Below are 25,771 nucleotides of genomic sequence, written 5' to 3' on the forward strand. Positions count from 1 at the left end.
ATACTCGCTGGGCGTGACCTTCTTGGTTTTAGAGAGGTTTACCGAGCATTGGGCCGCAGTGCCATGAATACAGGGAACTGTATATACCGTGAACTCGAGGTGATTAAAGGTTGCAAGTAGACACGAAGCACAGGCCGTAAGAAAGTGTGCGTGTGCCACCTCTCGTTCAGTCCTTGGAATGTCCGCTGAATGGTGGTGCTTCTATATGTGGAATATATGATGAAAATATTGGAGATGGTGGTACTTGGAGTGTTGACTAGATGGATGAACGGACACACAGACAGATGCATGGATGTACGCACGGATGGCTGCACGATCGGATGGATGCATAGCCGGACGTAGGGGCGGATGCATGTACGAACACAGGGACAGCCGCATGGATGGACGTGTGGACGCACAAACAGGCGCATGCACGGACGCACCGATAGACGCACGGATGGTCACACAGACAAACGCATTGACGGACGGAAGCAAGAACGAATGGGCGGACTGATGCTTCGCCCCACTCTCCATCATTCACCCCGTTGATATGCTGCCTTTTTTTCACGTAAAAAAATCTTCATGTTACTACGCCAAATGAACCAATGCGGTTATCAACTGAGACGAGTTGAGAGACAAGTTACGTGTCATCAATTGGATATGACGTTGTCCTCGAAGTCGTTTCTGTATCTGAAATATGTCAGGCTTTGAAAGAAAATTGTAATGAGAATTCACGGAATGGGTTTTAGTAATAAAAATGAAAAAAATACGTTTGGCAGGGAAGTCACTCTCTGGGTGGGCTCAACGAAAACCACTCTACAATTTGGCCGGTTTTGTGTGCTTGGTAACTGATTAATTACTCATGCTTGCCAATTATTTACCGGAAGCACAAGAATGAGGGCACCTAATTCATAGGAGATAAAGGAACATGCATATTATGTTCTTATCTTGTGCAAGGCAATATCCTCAAACTTGGTCTTTAGTTTCTTGGGTAGTACACCTATTACTGTGTGTGGCATTTTTTAACACAATATCTTTGGAGAGCTCGTGTCGCAGAAATACCGCCATTGGTGTCGGCCCCGACGGTTGTGAGAGAAAAATCGTATGTGCGTATGTGACCGAAAAATCAAGTTACCGAGATCGCCGCGAAGGCCGCTACTTGTCAACGCGTGCGCGTGCGATCGCAGTGAAAAAGCTACGCAATGTAAGAAAAAATGTGCTCAAGATCACGAGGTGTGATAGTTTCTTTGCCTTTGCCATGCCTCCTTGCTTAGCTTCCACTTATTTCGTCGGGACAAAAGACGAGATAATGGAATTTCAGCATGCGACAAACCTTTGTAATACCACTCACGCTAGACGAATTCTTAAAGTTTTTGCAGCGTTGAATTCGTGAGGCAATCAGCTCTTCTAGTAATTTTATTCCATGGTCACTTGAAAAAGTGCTTCGGGGCCCCTTTAGCGTATTTCGTTCGAAAAGTGTCTCGACGAAAACGAGTCGATTTGGCGATTTTAGGCACATATGAGAAGCCTCAAACTACGTCGAAAAAAGCCGGGATAGCGCAGCCATCGCCGCTAAAAACACACAGGACCTTTCAAACGGCTCTGAAAATGGACAACTATGTCCATCTAGTGGAGAACATATCATGCCTTTTCACAGGCGTTGAGCAAGCAAACAGCAAACGCGAGATAATGTGATGCTATCTGTGAGACATTAAGAGACTTTGTGACCTCCGAGATGGCGAGCGCGTGGCGTGTATCTTAGAGGCCATGTGACTCTTGCTATAGATCAAAAACCTTTATGTACAGTTCGCGCACGCGCGCTGGTACGATATACTGTGTGCGTGTGTGTATGTGTGCATGTGTGTATGTAACACAACATATCAATAAGTATGCACTTAGCGGTTATTGGCAGAGCAGTTAAGTGTTCTTTTTCGTGGTTTGAGTTTTGGTCCTGCAACTGGAAGATACATTGAAACGCAACTAATCAGTGACTTAGCGATTTTGAAAGAAGCATGCGTTCACGTGAATACTTTCACGATTGTTCCATACCTAACAAAACGGCGTCTTTCTCTACTAAACGTTTAGCTGCCCCTTCTCGAGGTGAATGTCTCAATATTTACGTCCGAGCAGTGCAGCTAGATGTAATCGAAGCATAAAAAGGCAATCGCCATTCCACGGACATTGCCTATGCGCCGAAAAAAGGGAAGCTTACGAAACCCTGGCTTGCCGTGACAACATCGTTAACAAACCGGCTGATGAAGGTGGTGCAACGCTCATAATATAGAAAGCTGCTAACCTTCGTAAGGCCCACAGACAGTTGAATGACAGCGAATTTTACATGCATTGGAGCTACGGCTGCACCGAAGAGTTCAAGACTAAAGTAAATAAAAGTTAAAAAGAGTTACTAAGGAAAAATAAATTTCAAAAACTGCGCTTAAATCCTTAATCCACCTGAGTTCGGTAGCTGGTAGATATTATCGGCTCCCTAAAATTTATAAACAAAACAATCCAAGCCGACCAATCGTTTCAGGAATAAGAACCATCATGCAAAGCCTATCCCACTATGCAGACAGCCTGATTAGTTCGATACCTACTAACGTTTTTTTGTATTTTATAGACACTAAATTATCTGCGTGACATTTTTAAATATGCGTGTTCCAAGTGATGCTCTCATGGTTACACTAGATGTGGCGTCAGTGTACATGACCATACCCCATGCCGACGGGATTCGTTCAGCACTTCAAGCATGCAACGATTCTATAGATGACAAAACCATTCACGATTCTTCTTGAGGCACAATTTAACACTCACGGTCGCACATAACAACTGTGAATTTAACATTGAACTTCACGTTCCAACAATGGCACCTTGATAGGCACAAAAATAGGTCCCAATTATGTGAGAAACTTCGTGGGCATGCTAGAAATTACGTTAAACTCCACAAGTCAATCAAATAACTGCTAGAAAATGATTTCCTTGCCACTCGTGAACCTAAAGCGCTATATTGCAAACGTTTCATCAACGCAATTTCCTTATATTGGCACCATGGTGAAGCCGCATTACTTTCGTTCATTGCCGACTACAACGCAGAACCATCCATATACTTTTCCCACTCTTATTCGCCAGTTTGCATAAACTTCCTTGACGTCACTGTATACTTTAGCAATATTAAACTAATGACTAATCTTTACAAGGAGCCCATTGTCCGACAAAGATATCTCTATTTTAAAAGTAGCCATGTTAAACACCGCAAACAAATATTCCCTACAGCCCAACTATTTGTTTTAAAAGAATTCGCTCGGGCAACAGGATATTCACTCACAACTGTGACCAGCTCCGTAAAGCAGTAACTTAGTAATAGTCCTCACGAACAATTGACGACTCTCTCCAGTAAGCTGATTGTCTCGATCTTGAAGAGCTTATCAGTAAGGACATGTAGGTGAGCACCATCTTCACGAACTAACCTCGTTTCAACGCGTTGTGCAACTATTTATAACGTGTCGAATACTCTAAGAAAGCATTACTACTTACGGGCGCAGAACAATAGGCTTGAGAACATTATCTCTGAATCACAACGAGTAGCGTATTGTATATCAAGGAAAAGGCGCGATATTGTAACTTCTTCCAAGACTAAATTCATTGCTCCTGCTGGTTGTCATTTGTGTAACAAACCGGGATGTAAAATTTGCGTGCACATGACTACTGGTACCACTGCTAAAAGCACGGCATCTAACTTTTCATTTATAAAAAAACAGAGAGTAGAGCTGTTAGAGCAGCAACATCATTTACTTACTTGAATGCTCAGTATCTCAAATGCAGAACGTAAGTCAAACCAAAACATCCTTTCGTATCCGTTTCAACAACTACAAAGAACACGTGAACAGTTTGCCACATCTCCCCTTCTCCAAGCATTTTATTCTACCAGGTCATTCGTTGACAAGATCATAGTGACGTTTCACCAGTAGTATCAGGCTTCGAATCACACCGTTATCAGGAAGTTTGAGAATCTTCTTTTTTGATCCATAAATTCATTAGTGCATCATCCGATCTTAACAAGTGCGTAGGCTAAGTTTCTTGCCTTTCTGCATGTCCTGACATCTGCATGTTCGTGAAATCTTTAAAAAAGCATCCCTAAAGTTTTCTCACTTCATAAATGTTATCATTTTGTAGCTTCATGAGTAATCACCGTGGTGATTGGTCAGTGTGACAAATGCCCTTCTTCCATGCCCATGATCTTTCCTACCGTGTTACATTTTTATGTTTTTATTCCTTTATTTAGTGTTTTCATGGTTAGGTTCTTGTATGTCGATCAAATGTGTTTTGTACGCACGTGGTCACGCCTGGTCATAAAAGCTGCCACACACTCAATTTTTGTTCATTCTAACAAAAGCCGTGACAAGGCCAAGACGTAAATCAATAAAAACTTTGTATGTGTGCTCGTTTATTTCTTAACTCATATACATATGATTATAAGTTTATCATAAAACTAGGCCTTCTTTTGAGGCTCTCCTTCTGTGAGTTTTTACTTTTCCAGTGGTCTTTAGGTACCGCTATCATCCGGCGTGTGACCTATATTATGTATCATGCATGTTGCACATTGAGGAGAATGACTGGGCGAAACCGAATAATCATACCATTGTAGAGGTTATACACCCCGAAACCAGGATACGATTTTGAGAGACGTCGCAGTGGATGCCTCTGCACATTTCAAACACCTCAGGTTTTTTAACGTGCCTACAAATGTGTAGTACGCTTGGCTGTACTTGACTCGGCAACAATTGATTGTACTAGACTCAGCAGAAAGAAAGTATGGACATGGCCTCCAAGAACCGCTTCTTTCGAAAATGTGGCCGCCGTGGCCGGAAGTCAATCCCACGATCTGCGCGTCAGCAGTTGAGTCACTATACCACCGCGGTGAGTCAAAAGCCAGATAGGTTGCGTCAATGTCATAGCGGGTACCACAATCGACTTTTCGATCAGTGCGCTTTATCCGAGAAGAAACTTCCGAAGCCCTACAGCATCTGCATTCATTTCTGGCTCTTGGGTTATAATGTATGCGTATACTGCTGGTTGTCGTTCAACGTTCAAACCAAAAAGATAATCTCTTGCTATGAACTCGGCTATCTTTCTTTCTTCCCATTGGATGCAAACATCCATATACCCCCCTTCCCGCGAAGCTCTCTCAACCTGTTTCCCACCACCCCTTGAATCGCAAGCATTAGCATTCTTTTTGCAGAACACATGGCTTTGCACTGCTTGCGTGATTACATGACCATTGATCATGCGTCAGTAACATTTGACGATGGTAAAATGTGAAGTCGTCGTATGTGATGCCATCCGAACGTTGCAAATTGAGGCAGTTTGTGATGTCAAGATGGCCACGTCATCATGTCGTTTATTTTTGGAAAATGTGTGCAAGTGCGACCGTTAACGAGTATTTTTCTTGTTTTCATTAAGCATCCGAGACTTTTGACTTCAGAGAAGCATCACATTGTGGCGAGAAACAGTAGTGGTGCTGACTTTGCACGCTTGTATTCTGCTCTGCAACGACCACTTGAGCAAACTCCATGCGTACCAATCTGTTCAAATCAATTTCTCCGCAGTGTCCGATTCGTGGCAGATATCAAGCGGGCTAAAACCTTGACACGAATAGGTGAAATGTGGAAGGAAGGTTTCCGCCACTTGGGCATGTTGGACCTCAACAGAGAGCACGCGGAGCGACCTGTGATGATCGAATGCCTAAATCTATTCAAGGTACTTTCTGTTTTTTTTGTTAGCTTGCATTGTAACTGGGAACGAACTGAATTGTCGATTTGGAATAAAAACTGGAAAACTTCGGCAATTTTCACGCATTCCGATAATCCATGTAACGCGGCACGTCTGCGAATAACTGCATACACCACTTATATATAGCCGGACAGCGTTAAAAGCTTCTTTCGCAGAAATTCGGGCGCCGTTGTCGTCAGCTTTGAGTGAAAAATCATCTTTGAGAGAGCGAAAAATCGAGTATATAAATATATATATATATATATATATATATATATATATATATATATATATATATATATAAACATAGGTGCCAGTGTAAACCTCAAACGGATTGTTTGAGTTGGAGTGAGAATTGAACTTGGGTCATTTGTATGGTGCTGTGGGTGGCCTATTACAGTTTTATGCCTCTGCTTGTGATACTGTGATGATAACACACTCCGCTTAAAAATGCAATGAAAGTTACTTTCACGCCTTACAAACACCTGCATTCTGCACACATATTTTGAAATACAACACAAAATATTGCCGTAATACATGAGTGGTAGAAGCGTGCCTTGCCGCGGGGCCTCCGAACGTGGGCTCGTCATAATGAGTTCATAGTTTAAATCTAGTCGCCTACTCCAAAGGCACACGCTATACTGCCTCATCCAGGCCACGTATAGTGGGTGCATAGCATGTTCGAATAAATTTAATTCACTAACTCTTTCAAATATGCATTAGGAGCAAAATATCACTTTCGCATTCAACTCTATGAGACGCAGTTTAAGAGTCTCCCAACTTTTGTTTTTTACCTAAAGCAATATGTTCCTTCCATGATTGACTTGGGGGGTTTGACGTCCCAAAAACACTACATGATTGTGAGAAATGGCGTAGTGGAGGACTCCAGAATTATCGGCCACCTGAGCTTCTTAAACGTGCACTTAAAGCGGAGCTTGTAGACCTACAGCATTTTCGCCTCCATCAAAAATCCAGCCGCCGCAGCCGGAATTCAGTCCCACGATCTGCGGGTCAGCAGCCGAGTACTTTAGTAATTAGCCCACCGCGGCGGGGCCATTCCTGCCATGAGAACAATCTTAGCTTTACGCGTAAACGATGCTGTAAAACCATGCTTTCACGTTTTACATTTTACACCTTACATTCTTATGTCTTCTCAGAGGTATTTCTACGTGATCTCTATTTTCATATTTATGCTTATAAAGACTGCACGTGCTCCACGACTTGTAATCGTTAGCGTCCAAACTTCATGTGCCGTTTAAATCATACAAACAATGGTATATATCGAACTAACGAGACAACACCAAATCCATGGCGGAAAATAACATCATAGATTACACGAATGCTGTGAGTTTCATGTTTTCAGCTCTAAGTGTTGTTCTGCGTAGATTCACGTCACACAATGAAAATATTGATATGCTCTACGTCGTATATGTGGAATGGCCACGTGCGAATCATGAACGCAGCATGTAAATGGTGATGAAAAACAGCGTGCATACCCGTAAGGAGGTGATTTATCTGAGTTAGTCTGAAATGGCCAGACCCTGAAAGTGGCAGAGGAAAATCTGTGAACCGATGGCTGTGAATCCAATAGCAGGAAAGAAAGTGTACCAGTTGACGCTTAAGCATTTGACCTTTCGTAAATATATGAAATCACAGAATGTGGTATTCGGGTCGCTGCAGTGCATGAAGGGATCCTCGCACTATTAGCGACTCTTAAGGCGTCACTGTGTTCGAGTATTTAAACTGGCAAAATAATATTCAGTCCATCCAAATCGATCGACTCTCTCATAAACCAAGACTGAAAGTTGAAAAGACTGACTGCAGGGCGTGAAAGTTATTGCTTTATGCCTGGAATCGGTCGGGATTTCTTCTCCGCGGCTGTGAAACTAAGGCTGGTACTCTCCACTATCTCTAGTTGTGCCGTAGCTCTCGCGATTCTTTGTGCTTTTTTGATGATGACTCGTGTCTGTGGGCTCTTACTGTAACACATTCTTTCGTGCATCGTTTTAAATTCACCAAGTCATGTGTGTAGTCTTGTGTGGTCGAATCCATGCCGTCCTATGAATTTTTAATTTAGCACCCAAACAGTCATTCAGCACATTCAGTGTATGTAGTTGTTTCCGTGTTTTAAGCATCCATTATTCGCCACAGTATTTGAAAATAATGAGGTAGGGAAAATATGCAGCTTCTGAAGCCTCACGGTCAGAATCCGTCGTATGTCTTAATGTCGCGCATTGTACTCGCGTTCGATTGCTGCGTTTGGTTCATGAACTAGCAAAAGGCGGACAGAATAGAATATTCAAGGATTCTTTTTGGCGGCAAAAGCTTTATTTGTGTTCCCACCGTGCAAAAACATGCTTTCTGTGATAACGTGCACCACATGCTGCCTGCGCACATATCGTCGCCTGTATCGTCACGTTTGGCTATAAACTGTACGCGCTCGAAAATAAAGCAATCACTCTTTGGTGGCCACTGGTCATGGCTTATCAGTGTCGATGAGGTAGCTCAAATCCCGTCAGTAGGCGCGGCGAAGGAACTACCTGGCGCAAAAGTAGGCGCGTTCCGGCGACTGAAAAAGCCATTCCGTCATATACGTGCTCTCGGAGTACGACACCGAAGCCTGCAACGTGGAGAAGACAGCAACGCCCCTCGAGCAACGCCCCACACAAGCACCGAAAGCATTGACGTGGAGACAGTGAGCGGAGCTTCAGACTGAAGGGTGACCGAGAGCAACCTGAGCCATGGATGGAAAAAGACCGCACAGAGGTGACTCAACGTTTTCTACTCGCAGACAGGAACGTCACGCTCAGGGAAGACCGCCGAGTTTGATCCTAAGTCACAGAATTTCGAGTCTTACCTGGAGTGATTTGAACTATTTGTGCACACGAACGACATAGAAGAGGAAAAGAAGGTAGCGGTTTTTCTGACGGTAATAGCAGCAGCAGCTTATGAGGTCTTGAAGAACTTTGTAGTGCCGGCTTCCCCACGTGAGAAAACTTACGAGGAAGCAAAACGGTTGTTGACAGAACATTACAGCCCACGGAGCTTGGTAATCACTGAGCGCTACAGGTTCAACAGTCGGATTCAGCACGAAGCAGAAAGTGTAGAAAATTTTGTAGTCGAGCTGAAGCACTTGGCCAGGAAATGTAACTACGGCGACTTCTTACAAGATGCACTTCGCGACAGGTTAGTAGCAGGTGTGCGCAATGAGGAGACGCAGCGAGCCTTGTTCGCGGCTGGCCTAACCTTTGAGAGCGCCTGCAACATTGCCTTGGACTGAGAAATGGTGGCAAGAGAGGCAGCGCTAATGATAGAAAAGAACAAAGAGGAGTCAATAAATGCGGTTAGGAGTCAGCCGAAGATTGGGATAAAGAAGGCTTAAAAGAGCCACGTTGCCAAGAAAGAGCGATGTGAAAGATGCGGAAAAGGGCATTCTTCAAGCGTATGCTGGTAAAAAAAACTGCGTGCCGTAATTGGTGGAAAGTAGGACACTTGACAAAAATGTGCTCAGCTGCTCAGACAAAAAGAACAAGTGCCTTAGAATGTTCGGACGAGGACTCCGAGCATGAAGTATACCATTTCATAAATGTGCCACGCTCTTCGTACTATGTCAACATTCAACCCCTGAACATGCACGTTGACACAGGAGCGGCTGTTAGTGTAGTGCCAGAGTATGTCTATGATTCACATTTTGCTCATGTTACTTGTCAGTCCACCAAAGTGACAGTTTGTACATACATCGGCGAACAAATGCCACTTAAGGGACAGTGTAAGGTTTCAGTTGTGTACAAAGGGCAGAGCACAATCCTTCCAGTAGTAGTAGTAGTTAAGGACAACGGAAGGAGACCACCAGCATTGCTTGGCCGGAATTGGCTTGAGCGTCTCGAGTTTCACTGGAGCGCAATAAGTCAAGTAACCGTGGAGGACAGAGCCATGTCATTGATGAAGAAATTCCCTGCAGTTTTTTCCACAGACAATGGGCACCGTAAAAAGTTTTCAGACAAAAATATCTTTGAATGCAGATGCTACGCCAGTATTCTGTCGAGTCAGGTCCGTTTCATTTGCACTTAAAGAAAAAGTGGAATAACTGCTCCGTGAGATGGTAAAAACGGGCATGCTACAGCAGGTGTCGCGTAGCGACTGGGCGAAACGACTTGTTGTAATTAAAAAAAAAGATTGCACCCTTAGGCTTTGCGGTGACTACAAAGTTACGATTAATCCGGTTCTAAAAACAGACCATTACCCGCTGCCCAGGCCAGAAGACCTATATTCAGCAAATACAGGGAGTAAGGTGTTTTGCGTTCTCGACCTATCGGCGGCCTATCAGCAGGTACCTCTGAGGCCCGAGTCACGATCATTCTTGATGGTCAGCACCAGTTTGGGGTTGTTCCAATTTCAGCGCCTTCTTATGGTGTGGCTAGTGCACCCGCAATCTTCCAGTCCTTGATGGACGAAGTGCTGAAGGGCCTTCAACACGTTGTGTGCTATATCAATGATGTAATCGTGGCTAGATCTGATATAGTTTCACGGCAAAAAATGCTAGAGAAGGTTCTTGAAAGGCTACGGGACTAAAATATCACGGTTAGCACCGAAAAATCTAGTTTTTTCAACAATCGGTGTCGTAGTTTGACCACACAGTTACAGCAGAAGTGATTTATTGCACGGAAGCAAAAATTAGGGCTATTGTTGACGCGCCTGAGCCCACAAACGTCTCCGAACTCAAAGCGTATTTGGACACGATGAATTTTCACTGAAAGGTCTTGAGAAACTGTGCGGCCATTGCTGAGCCACTGTCATCATCATCATCATTATCATCATCATCAGCCTGACTACGTCCTCTGCAGGACAAAGGCCTTTCCCATGTTCCGCCAGTTAACCCGGTCCTCTGCTTGCTGCTGCCAAGTTATACCCGCAAACTTCTTAATCTCATCTGCCCACCTTACCTTCTGTCTTCCCCTTACCCACTTGCCTTCTTTGAGAATCTAGTTAGTTACCCTTAATGACCACCGATTATCCTGTCTACATGCTATATGCCCGGCCCATGTCCATTTCCTCATCTTGATTTCAACTATGATATCCTTAACCCCCGTTTGTTCCCTAATCTACTCTGCTCTCTTCTTGTCTTTTAACATTACACCTACCATTTTTCTTTCCATTGCTCGCTGCGTCGTCCTCAATTTAAGCTGAACCCTCTTTGTAAGTCTCCAGGTTTCTGCTCCGTAGCTAAGTACCGGCAACTTTGCGGTTATAAATTACACACAATATAATGAGAAACCTGGAGCCACTGTATCGGCTGCTAAAGAAAGATAAGAAATGGTTGTGGACGAAGAAATGTAGCGATGCTTTCGCGGATACAAAAAAGCTGCTTGTTAGCAGCAAATTCCTCACCTTTGTGACGTTGACAAACCGATAGGAGTGCTTCGCGACGCGTCTTTCTACGGCCTAGGCGCGGTAATAATCCATGAAACTGGCGGAGAAGAAAGGCCTATCGCGTTCGCTTCGCGAACCCACACGGCAGCGGAAAAGTAGTACGTGCATTGTGAACGCGAAGCGTTGGCGCTGATATTCGGTCTTAAAAAGTTTCACCACTATCTTTATGGTTGAGACTTCACAATTTACACAGACCACTAGCCACTACTTGGCATTTTAGGTGAGACAAAACCTATGCCAACGTTGGCAGCAGCGCGCATGCGACGTTGGCAATGACTTTTTGCGGCATACATGTACCGCCTTAAGTACCACAAGAGCAAGAACATGAACATAGCTGACGCCTTATCCAGATTGCCTCAAGCAGTGTCAGCAGGAGTAGAATCAGCCGAGTGCCGGTCAGTGTTTAAGTGTCTTCCACTGATAGCCGATGGAATCGCCAAAGCGTCCAGGCGATGTCTGACATTAGGTCGTATAGCTGATTTCACTCGGAGTGGTTGGCCTGGCGAATGCCCGGAAGACCTAAGGGCGTATCAAGTACCCAGAGATGAACTGTCACTGGAGCAGGGGTGCCTAACATGGGGAGTTTGGGTTGTTATTCTTGAAGTACTGAGACATCGCGTGTTTTACATTCTGCACACTCAACATTCTGCGGCAAGCCGCTTGAAAATGCTAGCCCGCAGTTTTGTGTGGTGGCCGGGAATCGACCTAGCCATAGAAGACTATGTAAAAAAGTTCAAGATATGCCAAGCAGTGCAACCTGCAGCTCCATTAGCACCACTTCAACCCTGGACCCATCCAGCCAGATGCTGGTCACGCGCCCATATAGACTTTGCGCACACGTTAAAGAACCCCAGGTGGTCGAAATTTTCGGAGTCCTCCACTATGGCGTCTCTCATAATCATATGGTGGTTCTCGGACGTTAAACCTTACATATCAATGAATTTAGACTTTGCGCAGACAAGTGCAAATGTGTTTCTTGTCTTTGTGGATGCCTATACCAAACGGGTCGAAGTGTGGCCAATGATCTCTAGTTTAACAGCAAGGACAAGCGAAAAGCTTCGAAGTGCTTTTGCAGCTTACAGATTCTCAGAAGCACTAGTAAGCGACAATGGGCCACAATTTATCTCGGCCGAGTTCGCAGATTTCATTGTCGCCAATGGCGTGAAACATATTCGCACTACCCCCTACCATGCAGCTTCGAATGGCGCGGCAGAACGAACGGTACAGACCGTGATATGAGCTCTGAAGAGGCTACTGTCTGAAAGCAAATTGTTAAGTACGTGTCATTTGTTCCAGGAAAATATTGATAGTTTCTTGATGACATACCGCAACACACCAAATAGCGTGACGGGAAAGACACCCGCCAAGCTTTTTCTTGAGCGACAACCACGAACAAAACTTGCATTGTTGAAACCAGACTTTTCGAGATCGATGCACACGAAGCAGCACAAGCTCAAAGAACAGCGGGGTGTGCGTCGCGGGCGTGAGCGTTTGTTTGACGTTGGTGATACAGTGCGCGGTGAGTGTGCCTCGTGGGAGGAAGGTGTGGTGCATCAGGTTGCGAGTGCTGTCACATACGTGATGAAAGTGTGCGAACAACTTCGGTTTACGCATGCCGACCACATGCGACCACGTCATGCGGACCCGACACCAAGTTTGAATCCCATGTCCAAACTCGGCCCCCCTTTGACGCCGCACAGCGACGTCACAGAGGAGAAATCACCGGCCATAGGAAACTCGGCCAGAACGGTTGTTCCAGATAAACAGGCAGCTACCGATCCGACACCTCCTGTTCAACAGCCGATTCCGCCTGTACACGTGACCTGCCAGACAAAGCTAGCAGCTCCGACGTCACAAACGGAGGCGCAGTCAGTTTCGCCGTCAGCGGATAGCCAACCGTTACGGCACAGCACACGAACCCGCAAACCACCGGATCATTTCTAGCAAAAAGACCGTGCAAAATAAGCTTACAAAAAGTGAGAAGAAGGGAATGTGATAACGTCCACCGCATGCTGCCTGCGCAGATATCGTCGCCTGTATGACGCTATAAAATGTATGCACTCGAGAATAAAGTGATCACTGTTTGGTGGCCACTGGTCGGGGTCGGGGACCACTGGCCACTGTCGGGGTCGGGGTCGCTGAATATTAGAAGATAAGCCACTGGTCGTGGCTCATCACTTTCTCGTAAAATTGTATACCGTTACATTCAGCACGTTATTAGTAAACACCAATATGTTCACTTCATTACGATAAGTCAACAATGCGGTTGCTAATAACAATGTGCTTCAGCACGCAAATAACTAATAACAAAAATAACGCTCAAGCGATCCTTAATAAATGGTTAACCAGCGAAAGCTGAAGCGTTCAACCCTAGTGTTTAGCACTGTGTTGAACCCGACGCTGAACTGAAGCCTTTGACAATCATTGTTTACGTGTGCTTGCTCTATATGAGGTTAGACTCACGTTTGTTTTCGGTTTACCAAAATGTTTATCCAGACACTGCACGTTGTGCCTCGCATGATCACAATCATGAAAGAGTGTATTGAGTGGTTAAATGTGTTTCGCAATACGACATTCACACTTGTTGTTCTCGAACGACAATCGGTCACAGATGTCGCAGCCGGAGCCAAAATGCCGCTGCAGAAACTCGCGTTGAAATCGGGCGTTCGCCCCGGTGAACGCGCTCCCACAATCATCACCTTGACGCCGCGATGCCGCATTGTTGCAAGCATTTAGCATCGCGAGCTCTTGCACAACGCAGCCAATTGCGCGCGTGCTTGGTACTAAGTTGCAAACGATGTAATTAATAACACAGCCAATTAAGACCACTTAAAGTGCCACTGCCAGACTGTTTTATATTCGAATGCATTTCTTAGTCAACCTATGCCAGGCTTCTGGTGATGTGTGCGCGCTGGCAGGTGTTTTCTCCGCTCTCACTTCCACTTTCATAGCAACAGCTGCGGGCACGCGCGTTTACCCTCGTTCTTAGCAACCAGAGCATGTCGTCGATGACATGGGTAAAATATTGCCAGCCGGAGCATGTCGTCGATGACATGGGTAGAATATCGCCAGCCGACGTGCCAGTTAGAGATCTGCAGAAGAGAACGTTGATCTCTGGTGAACTACGAGGAATGCCTAACGTAGTAACGATTTTGCAAAATTTCGTGGTGCCGATATATTCAACTCAAAGCAGCGTATTCGCAAAGGGTACGAGTTGCCCACAGGTACCTTAAGTCGCACCACTATGCAGGGTGAAGCAACCGGTTGGGAGCTGTGAGAGCTGGCGATGAACGAATTTATCGGAAGTTGTGAAGAGCGGGGTAGCATCGGAAGGAGTGGAACATGATATATGTGCCAAGATAGCAGCGCGCGGAGGGGTGTAGGTGTCATCACTGATAATCAACTTCGCGCAGGAGAGGGTATCTCCAGCAGGTAAAGCATCGACAACTGAGAAAAGCGCGGCTTCGGCACGGGCCCAGACAATGAGTGCTTTGTGACAAGGGAGAAAATCCCAGCCTAAAGTAGTATCGTGGAAACAGTGCGGCAGTACAAGAAACTCGATCTTGTAAGGCACTCTTTGAATAAGAAGTTTGGCAATGCACTCCGCCGCAGGCTAGATGGGCTGCGCCATGGCTGTGCGAAAAAGCGGACAGAGTCATTCCTTTTCTAATTGAGCGGCAAATTTTTTCAGCAATAGCAGATATGGTGGCACTCATATCAATAAAAGCAAGAACAGATATACCTTCAAAAAACTACAGTATTAAAACCATTTGGCGGCGAAAGAAAGGGGCTTGTGCTTTGCGATGGTGACGCAGTTTTTGCCTCCAAAACTGCGCACGTAAGTTTTCTGAGAATGGTTATATGTAGACGCCGACGCATCGGCGACAGCAATCGACGATGGGCAGAAGAATGGTTGTGACGAGCGGGTCGAAGACTGCGTAGCGAAAGTCGCGAATCACGGTCTGAAGCGTAGGGAAACGTGGGGCCGTAATCAGATGTGAGGATAATCTCGGAAATGTAGTGGCCGGCGGTAGCACACGCATACTACATGTCCGGGTAAACGACACGGAAAGCAGATTGGCCGGTCGTCGGTTTTGCGCCGGGAATTGGTGTTTTGCTTTACTGAATGTTGTAGAGGGAGGATGGTGTAAGCAGGAGCAGAAAGTGGAGGCAGTGGTTAGAACGTCTGCGGTCACAGGCGCGCTCCAGCCTCGGCATACGTCATTGGTTCGGTGACTGATGGCGCCCATTCTGAAGGAAGAATCTCGGACACCTTGTCTTGTATGATGTGCAGTATTGCGGGGCTTAGTGGGGTGCTGTACTCTGGCAAGCTGAGAATGAGTGAGAGCTGACGAGCAACTTTTTTACGCAGAAAAGCCTTATTCTCCTAGAGAAGGATGAGATCCGGCGATGAAGTCAAGCCGGTCAGCCATTTCCGATGTGAAACAGGGCGGTGGCTAATAAGGCGCTGCGGGTAAAGTTCATCGTAGCTCTCGCATAGGTCCATAACTTGAGCGACAGTACCCGAGCTTTTCGAGATCAGCATCTAGAATGTATCTTCGGCGATGCCCTTGAAGATATGCTTGATTGGGTCTGTCTCGCCAATGGTCGCATTGATGCGTTTGTACAGGTCGATGACATCTTCGATATAGCTAGTGAAATGTTTCGCCTGGATGCTGAGAGCGCGAGCGCAGACGCTCTTCCGCAGGAAGCTTTCTAACAGCAGGTCGACCGAAGAATTCGCGGAACTTGGTCTTGAATACTGCCAAAGTTGGAACATAATTTCAGTGGTTTCGAAGCCACAAGTGAGCAATGCTCGTTAAGGAAATGCCGGCGGTGGCCAGTTTCGCAGCGTCATCTCATTCGTCGAAGACACTCACGAGCTCTTAGGTGAAGAGCCAGTAGAAAAACAAGAGATGAGACGGTGGCGATGAACCCGTGCCGTGATCTCAGCTTTGTTTTCGGATGCAGGCAGAGGCGGAGTTGCCGCTGTGGCGTCCAGTCAGGTTTCAACGCTAGGCCATTCTGCTCCTTCTCGTGGCTCGCGCTACACAAGCCACGTGGCTCGGTTCTATTTCGGCGTGGCCAGTATGCAAAATATAGCGTGGCGCTACATCGGCTTCCCCACTAACACTTTGCGCGATCGAAAACACATGTGCAAAAGAAAGGAACAGATGCTGTGTACATGAAAGACAATCCGTAAGAGGTCCGCTACAGTAAGTCGAGGTTGTCAACGTCAAAGGACACAGGGTCGAGATGATTTTTCTGGTGGTCGGCACTGAGAGAAACGTAGTGGCCGTAGAATGAGGCACCGGGGGGTGTCGACAGACAAGCAGGTACCACGATAGCTTGATGAATGCGTTCGTGGCTTGTCCTGTTAGCGCGAGCGAGCGGGTGTGACTGTGAAATGTGCCCGCAGAATTGACAGTTTGGCCGCTAACATTGGCAGTGGGTTGGTGGTGATCGTGTCGACAGATGTGGAAACGCTCGGCTCTAAGGACCATGCGAAGCACGGCGCGTGATCACTCAGCGCGTCGGGCCGAGGAGGACGAGGCTTGCGACGTGTCAAAGGGAATGCCTGCATTCGAGTTACAGGCTTTATCGTTTGCGTCCCTCGTCGAGAACATGGCAGAAGGCATGCCATGGGACAGAGCAAACGCGCATCCTTGAGAAAAGTCTGTCGGCGTCCCTTCAGTATTCGGCGCACTTAGGGCCTGTACAGAGGTCTTTGTTACAGATGGCTGTCTCTGTGGCAGGCGTGAAGTGAGTGGTGTGCTCTTCCATATGGGAAGCAGGCACGTCGTACGTTGACGCGCCGGTCATGGTGGCAGCATCCTGCACGTTTGGTCGTGTTTGGTGAGGGGCACAAACTTCTGCTTTGGGGTACATTGACAGAGATCCTAATGGCTGCTGGCATGACGCACTGAGCACTGACTCGGAGAGGGACTAACTTTCGGACATCGTCAGCGGCGAAGCCTGTATGATCGCGGGGCGAGTAACTGACGTGACGATGTCCGGGGTCGTAGCAGGCTCCTGGATGTGTGGCATAGTAGCCGTCATTGAGTGTGACATGTCCGACAGGTCATGGTCTGTTGAGGTTGGAAAAGGCGTGCAAGGGGCAACGTGCCTAAATAACCATTGGCCAAAGACTTCAAAAAACGCGCCTCACGATGGACTGGTCGTCGGCAGCAGGGACGTCTTGAATAACCTCTTTGGGTCTGCAACCGGATGCGACAAGCGCTGCTCTTGTGACCGGACTAGAGGTGGAAGGATACATTGCGGGAAAATTAGGCCGCGGTCAGTGGAGAGCTTTGGGCAGGAGGGTACCGCAAGTTGCGACGCAGAGGAAACCTGGAAGTCGCGGGTAAACGGAAGCGGGCGGAGGGTGAGGTCATAGCAGGCAAGCACCGCAGAGCAGAGATTATCGTATGGCTGGGTGCTGCAGCTTGAAGTTTCAGCGAGAAGACGCAGCTCTACCGGAAGAGCGTCGACAAGAATGGTGTGCATAAGCGGCTGGTCCGTGACGCCATTCACCGCAAGAACTGCGTCGAGCTGCACAAACCATACTTTCGGGTAGGTCGATTGGAAAGACGGCACTGGCGGTCAGTCGTGGGAACATGGCAGGCAATTGCTCGTTGAAGGGTACGTCCTTCGGATCACCAGGCCCTTCCAATCAGGAACGTTGCCAGAGGTGGATTAAAGTGTAGCATCAAGGCGAGAGCTGGCTGAAAATGGGCACAAAGCTGAGAGGTAACGGGGCAGTGCCAGTCGCTTTTCCGTTGGTTTGGAGTCATTATATGTAGAGGAACAAGAGACGAGACGATGGCGATGAATCAATGCCGAGGTCTCAACTTTGCTCACTCAAATTTGTTTTGGGATGCAGGCGTAGACGGAATCGTCGCTGCGGTGTCCAGCCAAGTCCCAACGCTAGGCCGTTCTGCTCTTCCTCGTGCTTCGTCCCACGTGAGTCATGGGGCTAGCTTCTTTTTCGGCACGGCCAGCAGGCCAAATCTAGCGGGGTGCCACAGTCGTCGAGGTCGTCGACACTATAACCGCTCAGTATTAGAGGACCCCTTTGAGGGACTACGCCGTTGCATGCGGTTGCCCGAGCAGCAGGAAGGGGCAGACTTGGGGGTACAGTTGGTCGTTAAAGCACGAAGTAGAGTGCAGCTGCGTAACTCCAGGGTGCTCACGAGCCCCACCAACTTCACCAATGATATTAATGAGTGGAGACACGTTCTCGCTAGCAGATAATGCGATATCAGACAGAATACGATGGCTGGCGTAGCTAGCGCGAGCACGTCCAGCACGAGCCACTTCTGTATTATGCTGACAAATGGCTGTGGAGGTCTTCAGGGTTCAATTCTTCATTACAGCAATAACTCAACGCCATCATCTATACGTGTCATGGCGCTTCTTCTCTCTATTTTGCCATCACGTTCAACTTGAAGCCATATAATGGCAGCCTCTTCAGATGTACTCTACAATAAACCCTTTGAGTTGCCCATCACGTGTTACGTGACCGCCATAAAACGCAATAACTGTTATATCGTAGAATTTCAGGGAAAGCTGTTAGCTTAAAGCGCAGAATGAAGGGGCACCGTTCAAGCCTACTATTCTACAATTGGTCTTGTCTCTGGTGGTAACAGTGCCATTTTCTTCTGGCAGCCTTTGGGAGAGACGTGGATCTTGCTGCGTCCAAGGCCTTTTATGGCAACTTCTTGATCATTTCAAGATAATGGTGCTTTTATGTTCATGAGACACTATTCTCACGCGCTTTATAGTTGGAATGCTCAAAACTCTTTAGAATATTATGAGACCACGTCCGGTACGGCAGCGACCAGGTTATCTTTTTTAATCCAGACGCACGAGCCAGAGAGCCAGCCCGCGTGACATACGATGATGATCACTTCAATGGTTTGGTCATACAGATGAAGATGAAGTACATTGTCAGCGCTCACAATATTTTTAATAAAGAAAGAAACCCAAATACCGAAACTGAAACTCTACAAAGTGCACTGTATAGATGCTACAGGGACAGAAGCGTAAATCTTGCAACGCATTCAGGTCCGGCAAGCGCGAAGTACAAAAACTGGGAAAGCCGCGAATAGCACACGCTCGAAGATACATCACCACGCCAGCAACGTCACACCACGAGTGTCACTAATCGTGCCTCATCTGAAAGCTCCTGAGCGGTCAGGCAATGACAGGTACGGTTCGTTCGCAATTGGAGGTCACCGAGCTTTGCAGTTGCTCTTTGAAGAAACAGAAAAAAATTTCGTAATTGCTTCACTGGTTGCGCATAAATGCCATCCGAGTTCGTGTCTGCGTTTATCATCTGAAACGCTTACGCTGTTCGCTTGAATATACGGTGAATACCACTATGCAACACAACTTCCTAACTATCGCGCGCCCGCCCAAACGAAAAAAGGGCATATACCACGTACTGTGGGAATGTATGATACGTGAAGCACGAATGTGGATGGATGATATTGAAGTTTGAAATGAGCGCAACGTTACGAGGTGGAGGTAAACTATGCCACACATGGCTTTCATGCCATCATTATTATGTTTAGATGTGTCATTTACCTTCATCGTGTATCCACGTCTTGAGATACGAAACGAGGTATACGTGCAGCGAGCGAAACACCCGTGAGCACGCTATGAGCGTATTATGTAGTCATGTTTTACACGACACGCATATTATCATTATCACGTTTTGACAGGTCATTTACCTTTGTCGTCTATGCACGTTGCCTTGTTTCACATGACACGCATGTCGTGATTATCATGTTTAGACGTGTCGTTTGTCTTCGTCATTTATTCACATCATGTAATACCAAATTTTGTATATGAGTAGCTATCGAAAAGTCTGCGAGCACGCTATGAGCGTAGCATGTAGTCATGTTTCTATATGACACCCATGTCTTTTTTTTGTATGCACCAATGATATTCCTTGGTCATCCATTGACATCACATCAAACCGAATTTGGTATATGTGAAGCTTGGCGAAAGGGCCGCGAGTGCATCAAGAGCGTGACATGTAGTCATGTTCTTACATGAGAGGGATCTCATTATTACCATGTTTGCACCAGTCATATACTGTCATGAAGCGTCATCCATTCACGTCCTTTAACACCAAATTCGGTATATGTGAAGCTAGCGAAAGGACCACGAGCGCACCAGGAGCGTGGCATGTAGTCATGACTAGTCATAACACAAAAATCATAACATGGATGTCATTATTTCCACGTTAGGGTCTGTCAGTTATGTTCGCCGTGCACTCAGGTCATACTATACAGTTTTGAAAATACTTATGTGAACGAAACCACTGCAAAAGCAGGAAGACCATGAAAGGTCAATCATGACATTTATGGCATGCCTCTCAGGATTTGCAGTTATGACCAGTAAATTATGCTCGCCACACAGTTTTGTTATGTTATACCAATTTTGGTATTGATACCATTTTCGAAACAGCCAGGAGAGCGGCAGGTCGCAGATGGTAGATAGAAAGATAGCTAGATAAAAACGCTCAAGGTCGCCGAAGTTCACTAAAAATGCTTCGCATATAAAAAATAGAGGACCTTTAAGCTTCACCTTTGAGTTATACGCGATAGCAAAATCCAGCCCTTAGTGTGCCCTTCAGCTGCCAAGTGCATGCTTATTATTATGTTGTGTCACACACGCAGAAAAAAGATCTTGTCAGCGCATGCGCGTAAATGGTACATACAGGTTTTTGATCTAAACCAAGAGTCGCATGGCCTTCAAGATACACGCCACGCGCTCACCATCTCGAAAGTCATAAAGCGTCTCACAATGCCTCATAGATAGCAGCACGTTACCCAGTTTTTGCAGTTTGCTTGATCAACGCCTCTGGAAAGACATTATGTGTTTTCCGCTAAATGCATATGGTTGTCCATTCTTAGAGCTCTTTCAAAGTTCTTGTGTGTTTTTAGCGGTGACGGCTTCACTATCCTGTCCTTTTCCGGCGTAGTTTGAGGCTTCCCAAACGCGCCTATATTTGCCAAATGGGCTGGTTCTTGTCGTGACACCTGTCGAACGAAATGTGTTAGAAGGCCCTGAAACCCTTTTTGAAGTAACCTTGGAATGAATTCACTTGAAGAGCTTATTGCCTCAAGAATGCACCGCTGCAAACTTTTTAAGAATCCATCCAGTTCGAGTGGAGTTACAAAGTTTTGTCGCATGCTGCACTTGCCCTATCTTTTCTATCGTCCCGACTAGGGAGCCTACATGAACGGCCGTTTTTAGGGTGGAGACATCTTAATAAGTGCCTTCAAGAAACTCAGCCAAAACCAGCGGGCAACGGGGCACGCTGTTGCCAGCTTCCACCAAATTCAGCGTAGTTTTCTGTGCGCCGCCATTTTGGAGCCAACCGCCGCTCCCTCCAGCTACGTGAAGTACGGCGCAACAAAAAGGAGCCTGGGCTTTTGACAGCGGCGGTTCTCAGGGTCGTGTAAGCGACCCAGTTCTCAAAGTGAGCGCACGAAGAAATTCGCAGCCCACACACAAACACTTGCGACATAATACTGAGGTTACGCTGACACGAATGCAAGCGTGGCAACAGCTCAGACTAGCGAGCGCGTCTCCGTACGAACGCGCGGACGCGTCCCGTTTGTGGGCTTCCTACTCGCAATGCGTGGACGCAACAACGACAACTTCTAATCATATGCAGGTTTTGGGACGGTAAACCCCACACATCAATCAATCAATCAAGCAACGACAACTTCGGTTATCTACTCATTCGCGAACACCGTGAAACACATATACGTGTGCCGCAGGAAAAAACAGTGAACGAAATACCCAGTACTCACAGAGCACGTACGAGACGCACTGGTGGGATCCCAGCCGTCTCGCTTCATTTGAGCCAGCCATAGTTGTCGTCGGCCAGGGCTCGCTGGGAAGCGGAACATTCGCACCCCCTTTCTGTTGTGGTTAGTGCAGAGCGGTACGCAGCATCCAGGCATTCTAATGCTTCACCGGCAGCGTTTAACACGCTACCGCAATGTTCGACGCCGTATTATTCAGAACTAAACGCAACCGGGCGTAGACGCAGTGCGGGCACCAAAATGGGGCGACAGCGCGGCGTTGCTGTCTGGCAACATTCTGTTTTGGCGGGTGGCGGTGCGTTGGCGGCATGTAGTGGGTCAAAGGCTGACATCACCCTAAAAACGGCCGTTCATGTAGGCTCCCTAGTTCCGACGAAAGGGCTGGAAGGTTAGGAGGGAGGGGTGGCAGGGGCAAAGAAACTACCACGCCTCGTAACCTTGAGCACTTTTTTTCTTCGAATGCGCGCCTTTTTCAGTGTGATCGCACGCGCACGCGTTGACAAGTAGCGGCCTCCTGAGGCAATCTCGGTAACTTGATTTTGCGGTCACAGACGCACAGACGATTTTTCGCTCACAACCAGTGGGGCCGACACCAACGGCAGGATTTCTGTGACACGAGCTCTCTAACGCTATCGCGTTAGAACCGCACGCTCAACGAAGAAAACACCGACCAAGCTCACACTATTCATGAGAGAAAGGCAGTTTCACGTCACTTCTGTCACTTTTGTCGCTCGGAAAAATCAGCATTTCATACACAATGTTGCCTATATTTCTAGGGTCCCAACTGAAACGTTTCGTATGAAATCTTACGGAAAACATATGGACTCCGTACGATTTACTCATGAGCTATACGAAAAAACTCTGGATTTTTATGGAAGCGTAAGGAAGTTGTATGGCATATTAAGAAAACTTTTCAAGGAAAATATGGAAGGATACGGAAATAATATGGAACATACGAAAATTTTTATAGAAGATATGAAAAGATAAGAAGTCATTTCGCAAATACGGAAAATTACTTACGGAAAATATGGAAGGATGTGGAAATATGGAAAGCCTTACGGAATATACGGAAACTTCCTTAAGGAAGTTATATGGAGCAAACGGAAACTTTCTTACGGAATTATGAAAAAACAGGGAGTGCGAGCAGACTAATAAGACTGGAGATGTTAATGTCGCTAGATTCAAAGGGCAGTCTGAGCTACGAATATCATTCAATCCGTGGTGGTGCTACATCGCGGCCAGAAAAAGTAATGTCATTGTGATTGTCCGTGATGTCAATGTTGACAATTCAGAAAGAAATGGCCGCAAAAAATGAAGGAGAAAAGGAAAATGTAGAGTGATAAAAAGTGAATATATACAGAAATATTTAGTCCTGTGCCAGAATGACGAGCACATAAACGAAAAAAAACGTCGACAGGATGAGTACTCACCTGCAACGTTTATTCATTGAGGTATTCCTCTTAAAAACATGCTAATTTGCTGAACAAATACGGATAGAAATTTTATATCGCTGAATGAATGGTCACCATGAGCTAAAACGACCCGCTAACCAGTATGCACACAGCCAATAAGGTAACCACAACCAACACGGCGTGCGCGGCGTGACAAAAAAAAACAAACGGCAAATTGAACATCTCATGTCTATTCAGGTTTTCTAGAACGCCAAGTAGCAGATGAACCCCTGGTATCTTGTGGTGTGACTGCACACATGTCGAGCCATTTGGTTATTAGCTTTCATGTAAGTTATCAACAGGGCATATTAAAATACAGATGCATGAAGCAAAATTGCCTCTCTGCTTTACTTTACGATAGTCAGTGAATCTTCATGCACATGAATAATGCCTCTGTGAAGCACACAGGAAAATGAAATGGAACAGAAAAAAAGAGAGGAAGACGACAGAAGAAAGGCAGGTAGCTCAACCAGGTTGATGATTTGCTGCTCTACAGCGCAGGTAGGGGTAGAGGGAGTGGTCAGAAAGTAATTAAGTATGAGAACACAACTGATATGTACGGACACATAATGGTGCTTATCATTGATGCACGATTGATAGGTGGGCTTTATTGTATTATTGATGCACAGATGGTCGTGTAAAGTGCTGTGTCGTTTTGAGTTTTTGAAAGGCATTGTTTCAGCCCCCCATGCAGATTGTGCTTCAATTGTAGTGCTATATAAAACACAACTTATGGGCCAGCTTTAATGAATAAGATTATAGATGAAACAAATGCTTTGAAATATATAATAGCTGCATAGTTGCATACAAGCAATGTAAAGCGCAATAAAGTTAGGGTGCATGAGCTTCTCTTTACACTTCAGTTCTACATGGATGCTTCAACTGTGCTGCAAAGAAATTGAACCAATGTCTGTATGTGCAACATTGTCCATTTTAAACTATCTATATGTATACCTGGAATTCCTACTGCGAGGTAAGCTACGTAGCGCACCATAACTCTTCCTTTTATTGAGGGCAATTTTTCAAACAATGAACATTGCTCATTTTCTGTCTCTTGACTTCGTGCCCGCTATTCTTGGTTAAGCTCGATTACAATTGTGCAGCCATTATTTTGGAGGAATCAAAAACCGTCAGCCAAAATATATTTTAGAACGGCTTCTCGGTGATATTGCCTTCGTTCAACTGCTGCAGCTTGCGATGAGCATAGCAAGTCTCACGCATACCTATGGCCTACCTTTGAAGAAGAAGCTGGTCCGGCTTTGAAATGCTCAGTTTTTTCTCAAATAAATTTTTGGTTAGTTTTCTCACTTCTCGAGTCCCTTCACAATCAAGCAGACGCAATGTTCTCCTTAATCCTTAATTTGGTATATTATGAAGTAAATAGAAAATGTAATATTGAAAATAAAAATACCAATAACTGTTGTGTAAAAAACACCGTCCCACATACGTACTTGCACGCAATATTGTTTTATTTTGTTTTAGTGCCTAAGGCATTAAGAAGATAGCAGTACACAAAAAACATTAAAAAATTGACACTTAGCGGGATTCGAACTTGCACCACTGAGTCGTGCTCGCGTACGTGAGCTTAGTGCGTTAGCTTGCTGAGCGATGCACGCTGATTAGCGGGGATTTATTTAAGGTATATATACAAATTTGCTGTTTACACGCTAGGTGATGGCATATTTATGTACAATATGTGATCGTATCTATTATTGTGTGCATATGTTTTGTGATTGTATCATTGTCACATGCTTTTCGCATGTCTTCCAACTATAGATCGCCGCCCCCTCGTGGATGAAAACAAGTATTTTTACGCCCGCACACAAGCTTGAGCAGTTGAAGGTTCTTTCCCGGTGCTCTCTTGCGATTGAGTCAGCCACCACAGGAAATTAAGAGTGATACACCTTTAATCCCTGCATCTAGCTGTGTTCCACTTAGTAGCTTCCTCGCTCGCTGACAAATCGACCGCGAGGCGCGACGCTAATGCGCACGACCATGCCTCGCGTAGCGGCGACATCAGCAGATTGCGCCGGCCGGCTCACTTCAATTTTCTTCAGAGCAAAGAAATGTCATGCCTTGAAAGATCACGAGTTGCACTGTGTCAAAATGTTACTGCTTTGTAGTCATCCTATGATTAATTGAGAATTGATAACTCTGATACGACTACTATAGAGCTTTGCGGCGGTAACACGCACCGAACGTAAAACTGCACTACGTCTGTCGTAGAAGCAGTAGGAGGCTGTCGTCTGCTAGAACAAAAAACAAAACAAAACAAAGACCTGCGAAAATATTCATAAT

The 25,771-nt window shown here is 46.0% G+C and overlaps 1 protein-coding gene across 1 annotated transcript in view; it reads left to right on the top strand.

Moving 5' to 3' along the window:
* Window positions 1-25,771, top strand: part of LOC142768374 (uncharacterized) — a 410,323-nt gene that overhangs the window by 39,079 nt on the left and 345,473 nt on the right. The window contains exon 6 of the mRNA XM_075870345.1: window positions 5,583-5,733. Coding sequence (XP_075726460.1) covers window positions 5,583-5,733 — 151 coding nt within the window. The remainder of the gene's footprint in view (window positions 1-5,582; window positions 5,734-25,771) is intronic.

This window comes from Rhipicephalus microplus, chromosome 8 (assembly GCF_043290135.1).
Source record: "Rhipicephalus microplus isolate Deutch F79 chromosome 8, USDA_Rmic, whole genome shotgun sequence".
Lineage (NCBI taxonomy): Eukaryota > Metazoa > Arthropoda > Arachnida > Ixodida > Ixodidae > Rhipicephalus > Rhipicephalus microplus.